Source organism: Astatotilapia calliptera, chromosome 10, assembly GCF_964374335.1.
Source record: "Astatotilapia calliptera chromosome 10, fAstCal68.1, whole genome shotgun sequence".
NCBI classification, from domain to species: Eukaryota; Metazoa; Chordata; class Actinopteri; order Cichliformes; family Cichlidae; genus Astatotilapia; species Astatotilapia calliptera.
Window position 1 is genome coordinate 15,637,375 of NC_137431.1, and position 16,962 is coordinate 15,654,336.

General features: G+C 40.9%; 1 protein-coding gene across 7 annotated transcripts in view; it reads left to right on the top strand.

Annotated features, from left to right (window-relative positions):
• Positions 1-16,962, top strand: part of LOC113031125 (neurexin-2-like) — a 127,899-nt gene that overhangs the window by 26,958 nt on the left and 83,979 nt on the right. For all 7 annotated transcript variants that reach the window (XM_080307085.1, XM_080307086.1, XM_080307087.1 and 4 more), the window contains exons 3-5: positions 125-145; positions 10,357-10,658; positions 16,063-16,224. In XM_080307085.1, the coding sequence (XP_080163211.1) occupies positions 125-145; positions 10,357-10,658; positions 16,063-16,224 (485 nt within the window). The remainder of the gene's footprint in view (positions 1-124; positions 146-10,356; positions 10,659-16,062; positions 16,225-16,962) is intronic.

Here is a 16,962-nt window from a genome sequence, read left to right on the forward strand (position 1 = left end):
AGAAGAAGCTCGAGGAAGGCATGGCATACCCATCAATGTTTGATGAGATGCAGATAGTAATCTGGCTGTGGATTAATTCTTCATATCGAGATTAAACATGTCTGTCTTTCATTCACTCCTGCAGCTGTCCAGAGAGAAGTAGAAGGTAAGACAATGCATTGTTATATAATGAGCATAATGATGAGCATAATTTGTTTGCTGTGATGCTCTTATTTGCAGAGGCTATTACCGCAGCATCAGTGGGTGAGAGTGTGTTTCCGTTATTATCAGGTTGTTATTGTCAGTTTGGACTGCAGTTCTGACATCCTACAAATTAAGCTGAACGGAGATATACTATCACTGGTCACAAGGTCACTGATGAAAAAGGGCCTAATGTGCGGAATGCTCATTGTATATATAATCACTGTGCTCAAGGTGACTAGAAAGGTCCGCCGAGTACGTGGGTGTCACACAATAGGGGTTGCATTTATATACTGCATCACAGAGAAAGCAACTGTACAGAAATGCTTTGCTTTAATATTTATACATTCTATGTTTTCCTCTCCTGGCAGTGCATATATATCTCAAGAAAGCTGCTCTGAGGTTTATTAAGTCTTATATGCCATATATCTCTAAGGTAAATAAGTGTGTTTATCTCTAAAATGATGCCATTTTAGAGTTGAATGTACTCTGGCGCTGATCGCCACGCCCTTTTTTGCATAGGTGCCTTTTTTTCTTAGAAGAGACACTTGTCTCTGAATTGCCAGCATTTTCAGTCACCGTAATCAAACAGGACTGATTTCTAATGAGGTGCACATGCTGAACGGAAATGAGGATTGAGAGCCGCTAGGAAGATTTGTTTAGTTGGCATCCGAGTGAGACATCCATCTCCCCGGTAGGAACTGCTGGTTCTGGTGAAAGGACAGTCCAACAGACTCAGGACACCAGCACAAGGTGTGCCGGACTGTTGCACATGATAAATCAGTGTTACCGACTCGAGATGTGCACCTGTACACACCTACTCTCTCAAGTCCTGCTTGCGGCGCTTACATTCGGAGTATGACAGCAAAGATAAAAATGACATTTTCTTCATCTGCAGTCTTCTCATACGCCTGTGTTGATTAAATATACATGGTGTATCTGGGTATATTATTAGATGCAGTATTTATATGATACATGATTTGTTACTGATTCTCTCAGTGCAGGATTTCAAACTTATGAGGCTCTTGGTTTGTACTTTTCACCAACAGTTAAAACAGGATTCATCGCTGCACAATTTGCAGAAGCGAGCATTAATCATTGTTAATATTAGCAAAGATGGCATGGCTCTGCTCACAGCAAGCAGGCACGCATTATTAAATGACATGCTGCAAAGAGAGCACATCAGAGTGTTTATTGGATTAAAGCTTGACATGGAGACAATCCCCAAATGCAGAATGCATGAAAACAACAATGACGGGGGGAAGAAAAGAAATACTGACCAGATGCTTTTTTTAAAATTTCCTTCATATCACTCATACACTATTCTGCAGCAAATCTCTACCCTGCTGGCCTTGCATCAACAGAAATAGACTAATCTATGCATTATCTAAATTGCCTTCCCCCTACCCCAGAGATGACAAAAATGGTACGCTACATGCTATATTTGGTCTTGGCTGTGTTTTAACTGGTGCAGGAATTAGCCTTATTTGTGTGAGGAATGCTTTAAGCCAGCAAAAATCTTTTGGCACAGCAGGTGAGTCGTCCGAGTTGTTCATCTACAGTATGCTGCACGTGGGCCTCCCATCGATCCGTGCGGACAAAGGCCATAGTGGGGCATGCTTAGATGCCAAGAGAGTGCAGCATCCCAAAAAAAAAATCAGGTCTGTGAACAAGAGATAAGAATAGCCACCTCACAAGGTGCAGCAAAATCAGTCAAACATATAGGGGAACCTTACGCAACACGCACTGCCATGTGCAAACACACTATCATTGTGTTATTTCCTCTTCAGATTTTCAGTTGTAAGCACAGAGTAATGACGCACTGAGAGCTTCTGGGATGATAAGGCAAGCGTCAAAATCTTCGAAAGAAAGGACACGAGCGGTCCTGGTGGGTTTTGCATCTCTTCAGCAGCACTGACCTTGGTCTAATCCCTCATTACAACAGGCTTCATAATGCTGTACTTTTCATGCAAAAACAAATTTAGCAAATGCTAATCCTCGTGAAATGGTTCTTTCTTCGTAGTTGCTTGCTAATTAATGTCACAGTAATGACTGAGAGGTCCTTCAACATCTGCATTTGTTTTTTCATTATACTTCTTTAATTAAACTTACAAAGGTAGCCTTGCTTACCTTGTTAGAATCATTTCCAGAGTTAATCGCGTTATAAATGATTCAGAGAAATAAAACTATTATGTTTTTTGTTTTGTGTTTTTTTGGCAGTCCCACTAACATAAATTCAGCTCTTTTCATATGCTAAAATGTTTCAAAATCATGCTAGTTTCTCTCAGCCTTATATATTTAATATAAAACATATATATGTACATATTTAAATTATAATGTGCTTTTACAAGTGGGAAAAAAAAAATCTATGAAAAGAATCCAGAGCTGAAGTGTTGGAGGAGGGGAGTGAGGGGAGTTAGCGGTCTAAAGGTCAGCAGCAGTGCACACGGAATAGCCTGTTAATACAATGTTTTCGGAAGCACCAGGCCTTCCTTCTGTAGCAGTGTTTGTTCGCATGTTTTTAGGTGCGCTCTTTAAACTTTTGCTGGGTATATTTGCACATGAAATCGCACAGTTCAAAAAACTTCACCTGCTCCAGGAATCTGTGGATTCAAAAACCCTCGTCATTCACCGACTGAATTACTTATTTTCAGCCAGCTCTAACTGGGATGTTGCCAGAGGTGCATTATTCTTGAGTGCTTGAAAACACAAAGAGTTGTTCTGCAGCAGCTTTCCTGGTTGTATGTTTTCAGTATCATAGATTTACTCGAGGTCAGGAGGTGCAGATGTTAAGGTGTGTGTAAGCACATAAAAAAAAAACAACAAAAAAAAAACGTGACTAGTAAACTATTGACGTAGAAAATCGCACGCTATTGTAGAGTATTGTGACCAATACCATCACATCACAAGTTAAATGAGTTGATTTCAGAGTACTTTTTACAACAGCAATAACAAAAAACTCCACCTTTTTTGTATAATGAGGTCAAGTTAAAAGTATCCTAATAGTAGCATTTTAATAAAGTGATATTCAGTCGCTTGGTTTCTTATTTTATAGCCTACTTTCCAGTGTATAGCTTACTGGTAGGAAGGATAGTTTATATCCATACAGGCTTTCCCTTCTAAAGGGTATTAGCCAGTTATCTCTGCATTTTCACACACTGAGATTTGGATGTAAGGCACAGCCAAGCAGGATGCACGTATTCGATGGGTGGCTGCCTTTGTACAAGGGAAGCAATGGCACCACTCCTAATCCCCTTATAACTCAACTCCTAGGAAATGCATATATTCTCAAAGATTATGATGTTGACTTGGGTATTTCTGTTCTGGTCAACAACATTCATTCATCTTACTCACGGGTGCGAGTCAGTTTTGCTTGACCCAGAGCTCAACAACAAGTAAGTGAGTCAAAATTTGCTTCCGTCAAAGCCTTTTTCCTCATCTTCATATAAGTGAAAGACAGATATTTGCCAGCTTTGGCTTTTCTACTGCATTTGCTTATTATTTGGATGAAGGGAACCTTATTCCTGTCCGTGAGGACCAAAGGCAAAAGCATGGAAAGAGGATTTTTATTCTTCCCGCTATGTGAGCCAGTGGTGGCTTACAACAACAGTGTCTTTGTTACAGTTAATGGCACTGTATGCAAGCCTCCTTTGTAGCCCCTTGAAGCTGATGCCGTGGCTCATCTATGCTGTGTGACGCTCATAGCAGAATGATAGGCAGAGGATAGAGGCAGACGGGATCTTAATCTAGTCACATCTTAGTCCTGCTTTTGAGTATGAGATCACCTTAGGGGTGATGAGGGTAAGAAGAGGTGACATCATTTATGTATATGTACGTTGGCCTGTCATGTGCAGTGCACAGCCGCAGTGGGGGTGCACACAGCAGTGCTTTGTCTGCTCTGCAGGGCTGCTGGTGAATCCTGTCTAAGCAGAGGCTCAGTCACTGGCTTTGCAGTGGCACACTGTATCAAAAGCCTACGTGTTGGCAGGCAAGGACCTTCCCAGGGGTAATCATGTCCATTCCACACCATGAGTTGCAGCATTAACAAGATTGTTGAGTGGGACATGCGACGAGATTTGTGCAAGAGCAACCTGCCCTCTTCATAAGGTTTTACCTAATGACTGAAATGGGGCTGGAATAGTGAGTAAGACTTGCTGTACAAGGGTCTTAGAGTGCTGATGCACTGATGAGAGGTGTTTGTGTCGGCTCACACAGTGGGGCTCATGTGCTCAGCAGAAGTGTTGCATTGTGTCAGCCCCAACTCTTTGATATCGGGAAAAGCAGGAGAGCTAGGCTACGCCATGCAATTTCTGCCTGACCTACTGAGATGTTTGTCTGTGTTTCGCTGTCAGTATATAGCACACGATGCATTGAGAGATTTAAGCTGGTTGAAACTGGATCAACCTTTGATGAGCAGTGCACGCAGGCTAACCTGCAGGGTTTTGACTGCAGTGTCACTCACAACAAGCACGTGACACGAAAACAATGTTTGTTCTCAATATTTGCTTTTAGAAGGCATTTCCATGCAGTATTTATGAGTACTATAATATGATCTCATGAAGTAAACTAACTGTTAATCAGTGCAATTAGCTCATATGTTCAGCACAGTAGCCAGTGCATTCAGGCTAACCCCTTTGCCCTGCCATATGCCATAATATGGAGGCGTGATGTGGCATTTTTGTCTTTGGCTGACAAATTAGAAGATGGTTAATATTTAGTGAGGCTTTACCGGAGTGCAGCATTGCTTTTTTCTTTGGAATTAAAAGGTTACGTGTGACAGCCTTAGATGTATTGGTGTTTATATTATTACATTAGGGCACAGACTTCAGGCTCCACTGTCAAACCCCGCTGCATTAGATGGTAAATCGTGAGAATAAAAATATGAATGAGAGTCGCTAAAGATTTAAAGGATAGGGAATGGTGCTTCGTCTGTCCTTTTATGAAATGGTGCCATCTGAAAGGTTAAATAGGCTCATCTGGGTTGGCTGAGCACTTACATGCCAAATACTCGTGTGGAGAAGTGGAGATCAGGAGATAGAAAGATCACAGAAATCCATGAACTAGCATTACCGCGGGTGATTTCTTTCTTCTTCTTTTTTTTTTAAACATTTAGTCTTTACAGTCGAAGCAGTTTTATGTATAGCTGGTACATCTCAAACGCTGTCTGCATCAAATAAACATACAATATGTGTTCCATTAGAAAAAAGCATCTATGAGAGCAACTACCTGCGAGGGTTGCACCTGTCAAGATGTTTTTTTCTCTCCTTGCCTTCCCTTTCCTCCCTTGAGATGTTTGTCTGTTTTTAGTTTGATTTCCCCTTTATATTTTAATTTGAACTTTGACATCCGTACCTTCCCCAGGATGTCTGTCACAAACTGCAGTCCAACATTGTGACAATGCTTTTGTTCTCCCGAACCTCTTTATGAACTTCCTGTTTTCGTATCCTTTTTTCTGTTCTTTCCCTCAAGGTCTGGCGCACCTGATGTTAAACCGCCAAGGTATGGGGTCTATTGGTTTGCTTTTCCTTCCCAACCACCTGATCACATTTCCCTTCCCCTGAAATCATTTTAGTTAACTGTGCTGCACTAATATTTCCTCTCCTCTTTTGTCATATACTTGCCTATTCGTTTTTTGCTTCCTCTCATGTTATGCTCACTATTCATAACAATTTTTGTCCGTCAAACCCTTGTCCTGACCACTGACTGAGCTACTGGAACATCACCTTTGACCTCTGCAGTTATTCGCCAAGGTAATGCATTTATGCTCATTTGGTTTCATGGTGTTTTCAAAGGAAACAGGTGTCAGTAATAACAAAAAATACATTTATATATATAAAGGTATCTCATCTTACAAATGTGAAGGTCTGCAGAGAAGGGAGTTTATTTATGTAGGTGTTTAGACAGACATATTATGTGAGGACTTAGTTTGCCTTTATTTTCATTCTTAAGGTTGTTGTGTGCATAATTGAATTTTCTTTCTGTTGCACTGATGTCTCAGACGTGTTATCACTGGGTTGTAGATCAGTGGGAGATTTTAAAACAAAACAAAACATTGTTGGAAGGTTGTGGGATTTTATTTTCCTAATGGAGGATATTTTTTCAGGGAGAGGTACCACTGTGGTCCTCTGGTTGGAAAATAAAAAAAGCAGTAACATTGTGTCATGCCTATGTGAACAAATAACAATTATACCAGCTCATTTACAGGTGATGAAAATACTGAATATAATTGTATGATTTTAAAACTGAATTAAAATAAAGCGTAAAACATTTTCTGCAAGGCATACTTGGAATATAGGCACTTTGAAAAAGGGTGGATGTACTCTGCTGTGGTGAGGCTTTTGCATTTCCTCCACACGCTGTGAGATTTAGATAAACTTCATCATCCTGTCTCCATGGAGATCAGTGTTGTCTATAACGTACTTGGCTTTTCTGACCCCCTCATGTTGACCACACAGTATTTTCCACTGTCCCAGTTCCTCGGGAAAAATTGCTCATCTGACCAGAAAGAACAGTGGTGTCGGGTTATCATCGCAGCTTCTGTACTAATGATTTTTTATTTTCAACCCAATTATCCTTGATTATGAATAATGTGCAGCCGTGAACTGAAATAGCTGCGTATGTCATCTTTCACTCTCCCGCTCGGTGAAGATGGAATAAAAGAGGGTGTGGCAGCATCCGCATTTTGTCACGCATATGTGAACAAATAACAATTATACCAAGATCATTTACAGGAGATGAGAATGCTTCACAGAATGAGGTTTTTCACCATATATAAATGATGCAGATTGAAGCCGAGCATGACTGTGACATTACAGATTAGGGTCTAAATCTTTTTGGTAGCCACTAGTAGCAATTAGTCTTTATAAGACCAAAAACATAATGTTCAGTTTAAGCTTGTGCTGTAATCAATGGATATTCTGACAGAACAGTGTGGGTGAATATACTGTACGCCACTACGTCCTCAATCGTACAAAGATTAATCATCTCTGCTGTATTAGAAAAATGCTGTTATATAAAGCATATAGTACATCATACAGTAAGTGTGTCCTGAAGCCAACCACAGTGCGATTTGTCATGAAATGAAGCCTAAACGTAATTGTTCAATTTCACGCATTTAAATGAAGAAGAAGTTGGTAATTGATTGTGGAATCGAGATTTGCAGAAATAACCCTCAATGCTCAAGCAAAGCACAGTTACAGCTGCAACACAGAGCGCTGCACGTCTGACCTCATGGGATATACATGAGACATCAGCGCTTTATTCAACCATCTCATGTTATAACAAACATTTGTTATTAACTGTGTTCCACCTTCAGCCCCGGGGCGCATACTTGAGCGAGCGCTCTCAGACTTAGTCTCTATTTGTTTTGCCACAAATATGCAGACTTCTGGAAATTGAGAAGCGGCAGCTTGTGAATATTTCACTCCCACACTCCTTCGCCAGCGTGTGCACCCAGATGAGATTATTCAGGCACAGGTGTAGCTTGATGACCACCTACAGAGCTACACACCAGTGGTCAGCTGCTGCCCCACAGCCTGCTCGCACTCTGCCTGATAACCCAGTCCCCGCCTCTGAGCCACAGACAAACGTTACCAGCTGCATCTGTGCCCCCGGCTTTGCATCATTTTGAAATTAATCTGCTGTAAACCTTAATATTAATGAGCAGCGTGAGTGGTGGAATTTGTCTAATAGTAACAGTCTTCTCACCTGGTGGCTGAACCCTTTTTCTCACCTCATGGTATGGCCATCAGGAGCTTACGTATAGCTCCCAGCAGCAGAATTATAAATAAATCTTACACTGACTGTCTTAGAGTTATCCGGTGTTATAGTAACATCCAGGATGCTTTCGCTCTCCATATTTTGTAGCTGCACGCTTCATTGGATTGGCCATGAGCAGTGTCCTTCTAGAAGGACTCGCTTGTATTTGTATCCTGAATTTAGAGGGAATTTATTTCAAAACCTTGGGCTGCAAGTAGATTGAATGGTGTATAGTAAGACGGGAGTGGGGGCAAGGTGGCGCGTGCCACAATGAGATGAGAAGCAGGAGAGGCATGTAGAGATTGTCGGTGCTGCTGTTATTTTCTGCTGAGCCTCCTTTTTTCATTGATGTGTTTCCATTTACATCGAGACGTGGTTCAGCACAGTGGTCTTATAGCTGAATCCAAGAGGGTGGACGGCCCATCCACCCCCTCACTCTCCGACGCCCCACCCTCGTATAGCTATAACATGCATAAAGTGCTAAACTGCTCCAGCAGCATCTTTTAGCTGGCGTACTGACTGCAGCTAGGGTCTTTGAAGATTTTTCTTCGGAGTTAGTGCCAAAGTCTGTCTGGTGTCAGACAAAACAAAGCTACTATTTCTTTTTTTCTTGTTCCTTTTTTCTTTTCTTTTTTTACAGAGTGGTAAACATTATTGCTGCAGACAGTAGGACACCTTCTAGGAGAGCTGAAAAGCAGAGCTATAGGCCGTCTACCCCTCCCATTTCAAGAAAGACCTTCAAGACAGATTCAGGGTCATGCTGGGGACATCTTCATCACAGAATGACAGGAAGCCTATTAGGCAGATTGCGTTCTGTAGAATGTGCACAGCTTAGATGCAAATCTTCTTGTCATTAAGGTTTATCTCTTATGATAAATCCTTCTGTATTTAGAATGAAAAATGACACAAAGGCACTTTTAGTTCAAGTGCTATAATTTCCCTGTAGTTGTAACTGTCACTATTGGCTCCACTTGGTTCTACTTTACACCTTAAACGTCAGCCAAATGAGGAAGTTTGCATTCATGCTCCGCGCCAGTAGCTCAACGAGTAGCTGTGTGCTCAAGAGTTGAGCGACTACACTGCACAAACAATACAGACTAACAGGACTGCTCATCCTGCAGCCTTAAATTGGCCCCTGAGTACCAAAGCTGACATTTGCTGTGCAAACAAACAAGCATCAACTAAAGGGTCAGCTTATCCTTCTAGCTTGAAACAGCTTGCTTAGTAGCTCATAAAGAGCAAAGGACAGCAGCAGTACTATGTGTTGTAAAGTTGTTAGTGTTACTCCCTGTGTCAAAGCAAAACTTTGGTTCAATATCAGAAAAACTAAACTTAAAATTTGATGGTTAAAGGTTGTGCGTGCGCGGAAGGCCTTCGTGAATTATGAAGCGAAACAAAATTCAGTGATTCTTTCTAATTTCGTGTGCAGTAGGGCTGCCTGTGAGGTCGTGAATTGAGAAAAAAAATAAAAAAATAAAAAAACAAACTCAAAACTGTCACCTTGTGGAAGGTGTATTAGCAGCATAACTGTTGAATGAGCTGTAAGCTGTCAAGAATGATTTATTATTGACGTGCCGTGTGATGTTTGCCATCAAGGATACATTGATGGGGTTGCTTGAGAAAAATTGCTAACATGTGGAATTCTAAGAAACATTGACAAATACAAAAACAACATCTTTAATCAAGCTCCATCTGCTTCCCTCTGAACAGTTGGTGAAGTTCCCTTCTGTATATTTCACTGTGTGCATTACCTAGCGGACATTCCCTGGAATGTGAGTGTGAATTAAATGTTTAGCCAAGCCTTACACGTTGATATTGGCATTTAAAAAAAAAACCCTGCTGAATAAAGGATAAAGCGGCTGTCGTTGTATAATAATTTTTTTTAGCAAATTCTTCTCAAATGATGGTAAAAAGTGCACACGTCTTGATCAGGACCTTTCTCAGCTGAGGATGTGGTGTAATGCTGTAGCTCTAGTGTGTTTTTATGTCGGTCTTATGAAAGATGAATACAATTCATTAGGCTTTGACTACAATGAAAGTACTTGTCAGTAAGGATCACTTCATAGCTGCCTTTTTTTTCCCTACATATGTTAATAAAAAGAAAAAGACATAAAGACTTATACTTTACTATGGAAACAGCACGCTGAAAATGTACACTTGTTCATCTGACTGTACAGTGACTTTGTAACGTTTCAATAGCTTTACAAAATACACACATGGTCTGTTCAAGTGGGTCTTAGTGAAATGTTTCCGAAGCAATACGGCACGCTGCATTTTCCGCTCATTTTAGCCTCTAATATCACCCACCAAGCCTCCTCTATTTTAGCAAACTAAAGTAGTGAATGCACCCAGTAGATAAGTAAAGGTTAAGCTGGATGAGAGGAACAATTATCTAAGCTGTTTCTCTTTGACTCTCAGGGCAGGAGGAGTCAGTGGCCACCTTTAAAGGCAATGAGTTCTTCAGCTACAACCTATCCCAGACTCCCATTCAGAGTAACCTGGACGAGATCACGCTGTCCTTCCGGACGCTGCAGAGGAACGCCTTGCTGCTTCACACGGGGAAATCAGCTGACTATGTCAACCTGTCTCTGAGGAATGGCGCTCTGTGGCTGGTCATCAACCTGGGCTCTGGCGCTTTTGAAGCCCTGGTGGAACCAACCAGTGGGAGGTTTAATGACAATATATGGCATGATGTTCGTGTGACGCGCAACCTCCGTCAGGTGTGTATACATCCATTACTTATGATTTTGTATTCTGCTTAAGAAAGTTGCAGTTTTTTGTAAAATGTGTAGATTGTATTTACGCAGAAGTCAATATAATTGCAGTCTGCAAGCGATCTGTGTGAGATAATGAGAAATCAGTCACTGTACACAGTATTGTAACAGTATTTAAAGTGTATCTTTCAGCTTATTAATATAAAAAAGATTTGGATCTGATTCTTATGAGCTGCAGGAAATGGCAGTCCTTTGCAAATAGAGTTTAGATAGGCTGCTATTAACCTCCGGCAGTGTGAACTGCCAGTAAACAAATACTGTGTTGGATTCTGTTGAATGCTTCTGCTGCCACATTCCCTATCCTGATATTGCAAGCGTCTATTAGGTCATTGCCCCTAGATTGCATTTCTAGAAATCACTCTTTTTCTTAATTCAGAGAATTGATTCCTTCTTGCACCCACAAGATTGTCATATATATACTTTTAATACCTTTTTTGTAATAAAAACTTAACTCATTATTCATCCTATTCATTCGTCCCACAGTAGTGATGATATCAGGAGCCTGTTCATTACCAACTCTTGAACGGAGAGTGCAAAAATATATTTTTTGCAGCTTTAGCCACTGATGTAACATTGCAGCAGTATATGGGGACTTGCGAGAGAAAGCAGTGCTTAAATAATGAATACAGCCAGTGCACGTGTCCAACCATGTACTGCTGTACCTATTGTACTCCAGCCAAGTACAACTCGGCCTTAAGGTTTCATATCATTAGCAGTCAGGACAAGGGACTGAATTCCCAGTCTAATTTACTGCAAGGATGTGTCCGTTACATTAAATGTTACCCCACTGGCATTCTTCTTTGACTGCATCATTCTGCTATTCTATTAGTCTCCTCATATAATACCTTACAGCTGCACTTTTTTTTGTATGGACACTGAATAAGTGGGAGTGAGTGTAATGTAAAGTGGTTGCTTGCAGGAACAAGCCCACACATAATTACTCATTTCTTTAGGTCTCACAAATTTACCTTTTTCTTTTCTTTTTTTTTGCATTGTCACCACTGCAACAACCTTGTTGCTCATAACTGCAGCAACAAACTGCAGAGAGACAAACTAGTGAAGAAGAAAAAAGATTCATAAGATAAGTATAATTAGGTGTTTAGGAGTCCTAATGACGAATGGAAATGCCCTTGAAGTGCTGACAGAAAATAAAGCAAGATTTGATTTTGGTCTGATTACCTTTTGATTGACAAGTAAGCGGCCTTACAGGGTTTCACAGTCAGAGCCACTCCTCGCTCGTCAATTCCTGTAAAAAAAAGAAGAAGAAAGAAACAGTATAATGACTGCAAAAGTGCTCATTTGGTGGTTGTAAACTTGTCAGCTGGAGACATTCCTCAGAGATTTTGTTCCATATTGACATGATAACAAGCTCATTTTGTCAGCTGCACATCCGTGCCAGCACGTCCCAAAGGTGCTCCGTTGGATTGAGATCTGCCGCCGTCGAGGCCATTTGAGTACAGTGAACTCAATGACATGTTTAAAAAAACAGTTTGAGATGATTTGAGCTTTGTGACATGGTGTATTTTCCTGCTGGGCATCAAATCAGAAGATGGGTACATTGTGGTCATAATGGGGTAGGCATGGTCAGCAACAATGCTCTGGTACAGCGGTCCCCAACCCCCGGGCCTCGGAGCGGTACCGGTCCATGAGTCGTTTGGTACCGGGCCGCGAGAGTTGAGGCTCAGGTGTGAAATGTATGGTTTTCAGGGTTTTTATCGGTTTTCAGCGTTATTTTGTTATCGTTTTTATCGTTAACTCGGTTTTCCTGGGTCTTTTCACATGTGTTATGAATAAATCTTCTTTTTTTCGGTACCGGTACTAGTTTTATTTTGTTGTATTTATCCGCGACACCTTAAAGGCCGGTCCGTGAAAATAATGTCGGGCATAAACCGGTCCGTGGCGCAAAAAAGGTTGGGGACCGCTGGTCTGGTAGGCTGTGGTGTTTAAATGATAGTACTAAAGGGGTAACAATGTGCCAAGAAAACATTCCTCATATCATTATACCACCAGCAGCCTGAACTATTGATACATGGCAGGATGGATCTATGTTTTCATGTTGTTTGTCTGATCCTACCATCTAAATGTTGCAGTAGACAGCAGACTCATCAGACTGGGCAAGATTTTTCCAATCTTCTATTGTCCACTTTTCTTGAGCTTTGTTTTCCTGTTCTTAGCTGAAAGCTAAGGCACAGGTGTGGTCGTCTTCTGCTGCTGTAGCCCTCTGCTTCAAGCTTTGGCATGCACTCAGAGTTGTTTTTTCTTTTTCTAATCCTTCTTGGTAAACCCAAGACACAAAAGTAGGTCCATTTCCTGACCAGCCCATCTGGCACCAACAGGCATGCTACATTCGGTCACTTAAACCACCTTTACTTCCCCATTCTGGTGCGCAGTTTGAACTTTAGCAGGTCATCTTGACCATGTCTACATGCCTGAATGCACTGAGTTGCTGCCATATGATTGGCTGCAACTTATTAACACTTGTTACTGTAGCCATTCATTGACGAGCAGATGAATGGCTGCGCCTAATGAAGTAGCAGTTCAGTGTATTTACACACAGAGCAGTGACAGATAATATAATGATCATTCACTCTCTTCTAGCTGTGTTTATGTTTATTTAGCTGTCAGTTATGTTTCTCCAGCTAATCTGTTATGTCTTCACTTTAAGCTAAGCGTAAGCTAAGAGTGCATCCACCCTAAATTGTGCTCTCACATATCTGACCAATATGCTCCAGTATGCTCTGTATTAGTCAGATACATTGGACAATGGCATTAATGTCGCTGTTACCATTATCTTAGCTAACTGAGTTCAGTACAATACTGAAACCCTAAGAAAGCTGAGCTTCTAAAGGGAAAGGCGGCGCTAGCTTTTCTGTTCCCCTGTAAATTTACTTGAACTATCACCAGACTAAATATATTCCCCAAGATGAGTGGGACTCATGCAGTGCATATAAATGTTAGATTTCTTTTCTAAAGAAGAACTCATTTTGTATCTAACCATCTCATCATCGCCAATATATTCTAAACCTGTCACGTTAACCTGCATATAAGCGTGCATCCTCCTCCACTTCTATTTCCTTAGCCTGGCTTCCAGAAGAGCGGCAAGCCGAATGCTTACAACGTCACTTATGCTTTCAGGCATGCATTTGATCCCTGTGTAAATTGCTTTCCCCTCAGATAAGTTAGCTCACTGACATGTAGATAGGAGGAACTGTAACTCCCACGAGAGTGCTGGTGGAAACATTTTATTAGATCCGGTGGTGCTTTTCACTCTAGAATTCCTCCTATTACTATCTCTCTCTCCATCTGCCTTTTGTGTAGTCTGTTTTGGGCAAACTCGTTGGTGCTCATTTTCTCTGCCTTTCAACCCTTGTTATCGATGCATCCACCTATTTACTGGCATGCTCAGAACACAGAACTCACTAACATGCTTGCTGATTATCTGTTGTTGTACCGCATGAATACTCTTTTGAAAACCTCCTGAGCTACACTGACAGTCATAAATATATATTACCATTTAATAAGCACTACATAACACCGGCGATGTCGAAATGCTGGCAAAATTAATGATAAAAGGTCAGCTTCAAAGTGTGGAGCCTGTATATTCTCCCAGTGTGTTCTTCTAATTAATAATGACCTAAATCAGTAATTACCTTTGAACGCACCGATCCCTCACCTCAGATATTCAAATGCCAGTAAAGTAGGTGGGTGTCACCACCATCTTAGACATCGGCCATGCTTCTGTAGACATTTTGGAGTGAACAAGAAAGCAAGATCAATCACTTCCCAGACATGAAACACATTTTTCTGAAATTTCTTCATGTGCAGTTTCATCAACCCTCAGTCAAGCCTTCTCATTGTCCAAGGTCCGAGGCAAAGATACTCAAGGCTTCAGTACCAGATAGATAGAAATCAATACCTGCCAGTAGCAGCAAATGGAAAGGCAGAACCTCATTTTATTGACCTGACGCCTAAACATACCATGCTGTCTCTCATCCTCTTATGATATTCATAAAAATAGACACGGTTCTTTTTACATAGTTAACTCATTCTCGAGATGCAAGGGTCACAAGTCAAACATTTTAAATGATTTTTTAAGCGAAGCTAGAAATGATTCCACATTTTATAATGCTTATTTTCCCCTGTGGGTGTTTACTTGAGAATTTGGAAAATAGTTCCCTCTATCTCATCTCTCTCATTTCCTGTTTTTTTTTTTCCTTTTAGCTTTTTGTAATCCTTGGTTCTTAGTTTTCCTTCCACACTTTTTCCTTCCCACCAGTTTTCTGCACCACCTGTTCCCAGTTAGCTAATTACACCCTCTAGTAGTACATTACAGATCATCATTGAACTCATTTGTAGCAATGCATTATAGCCATTTATTCATGTTGTGAATCCTTTGCCTTACTCTACTCTTGTTGATCCTTAATTTTTTATTCTGTTTTCCTAGGTTGTTTGGGTATTGTTTTTTGATTTTGCCCTGCTGACTGATCACCTACAAGTATAACCTGAAGCTAGTGGATAGAGATTTGTACTGGCTTTTGCTCTTTGCATCCTCTCCCTATGTGAAAACAGTGCATGATCTGTGGTATTTTCCAAGCTAATGATCTGACTGAAGGATTTTATGCACAGTGTCCTTCCACTCAGGAATATTGTGTGTAGCATGAGACATCGGAACAATTAACTGAATCTGTGACCATGCATGCTCAACACTTTATTTTGTTTGTTTATGCATTTTGTGATATTTATTATATGCAGTGCAATATACAAAGAAATTGCTTTCTACTGTAGAATTTCCTGAAATGAAATGGAATAATGCTCCCAACAAAAGAAATGGTAATTGTTTTCACTTATTACCCCTAAGTGGGAGCTGTTACATTTGTGCAGAAATACTTGTTACTGTAGGCTTATTGTCATGGCAACAAGCATATCATTTTTACTTCTATATCCCTGTTCAGTCATTCGTTTTCTTCCCTGTTTACTGATGACATTGATAGGAGAAATCTCTTGCTTTGATGGTGCCAATATTCGAGTAAATGTAGCTTGCCATCCTGTTACCTTTAATCTCAAATTAACTGTAGCATCGCAAATTGCTTTGGAGCCAAAATATCAGCGGAGCCCACATTTATCATACGTTGACTTCGCTACGATCATGCTGGTTTATCAGAAATGGGGATCAGTTGAGATTAGTGAACCTTTCAAAGCTGTTCTTGTAATTGCCTTCAAGAGCCAACATTACGACATGCTTATTTCAAATCAAGAAATGAAGCATGAAATAATTAGGCCGGTTCTTTCCACTTGGTTTAAAAATCTTGGATTTTATTTTCCTAACGTGCTGGGATTTTTATCCCTGTAGGTGACGATTTTGGTGGACGGGATTCTCACCACCACTGGCTACACCCAGGAGGACAACACCATGCTGGGCTCTGATGATCTCTTCTACATAGGGGGCAGCCTAAACACAGCTGACCTGCCAGGCTCCCCGGTCAGCAACAACTTCATGGGCTGTCTGAAAGATGTGAGTACAGCTTGACCTCAGCTTCGGCAGCAAACTGGAAATACTATCCGACCCTCCTTAGGTAGCGCAACCCTTTAAGCAGAGCATGTTCTGCGTATAGAAAATTACCCCTCGCACTGATATTGATTCTCCTGTTGTAGGGTGTTTGAAGGAGAAACTTTCAGCTGGTAGGTTGTGCTGTGCAGAGCATATGCATTTATAGATTCCTGTGGGAACCCCTTTGAGAATGTAGCACTGATATGCATAAGAAACAGATGCATCTCATGTTCATTCCTGAAACACAGTTTGGAGCTGGTTTTCATCCCCTCTTCTGCATTTTTTAAGTGCTTTAAGTCTGACCTGCACCTGTCACATTGATTATCTTCAGCAAGCGAGTAAAGATCATGTACTTGGTACTAGATGTTTAGGTAAAGCAGCAAATTATGGGTTAATGCCCAATTTCAGCCAGGTCTCACAAATTTTTAATGAACTGAGCCGTCTCATAAAAAAAGCAACTGATGTGCTGTGAGCCTTAAAATAAGAGAAATGCTTTCCCCTTACGCAAAGAGAGTTAGGAGGAGACGTGATTAAACAGGCAGCAGTCTGATATTTAAAAGTCACACAGACGTCAGGGAGGCCGATTTTCTTCGGGGTTAATACCCCAGCTCATACAGCTGAGTTTACTTCTGTCAGAGACACTGACGTCACACAATATAAGACCATTTATTCCGTAATTGCTTATAAACTCTTTCTAGCCGC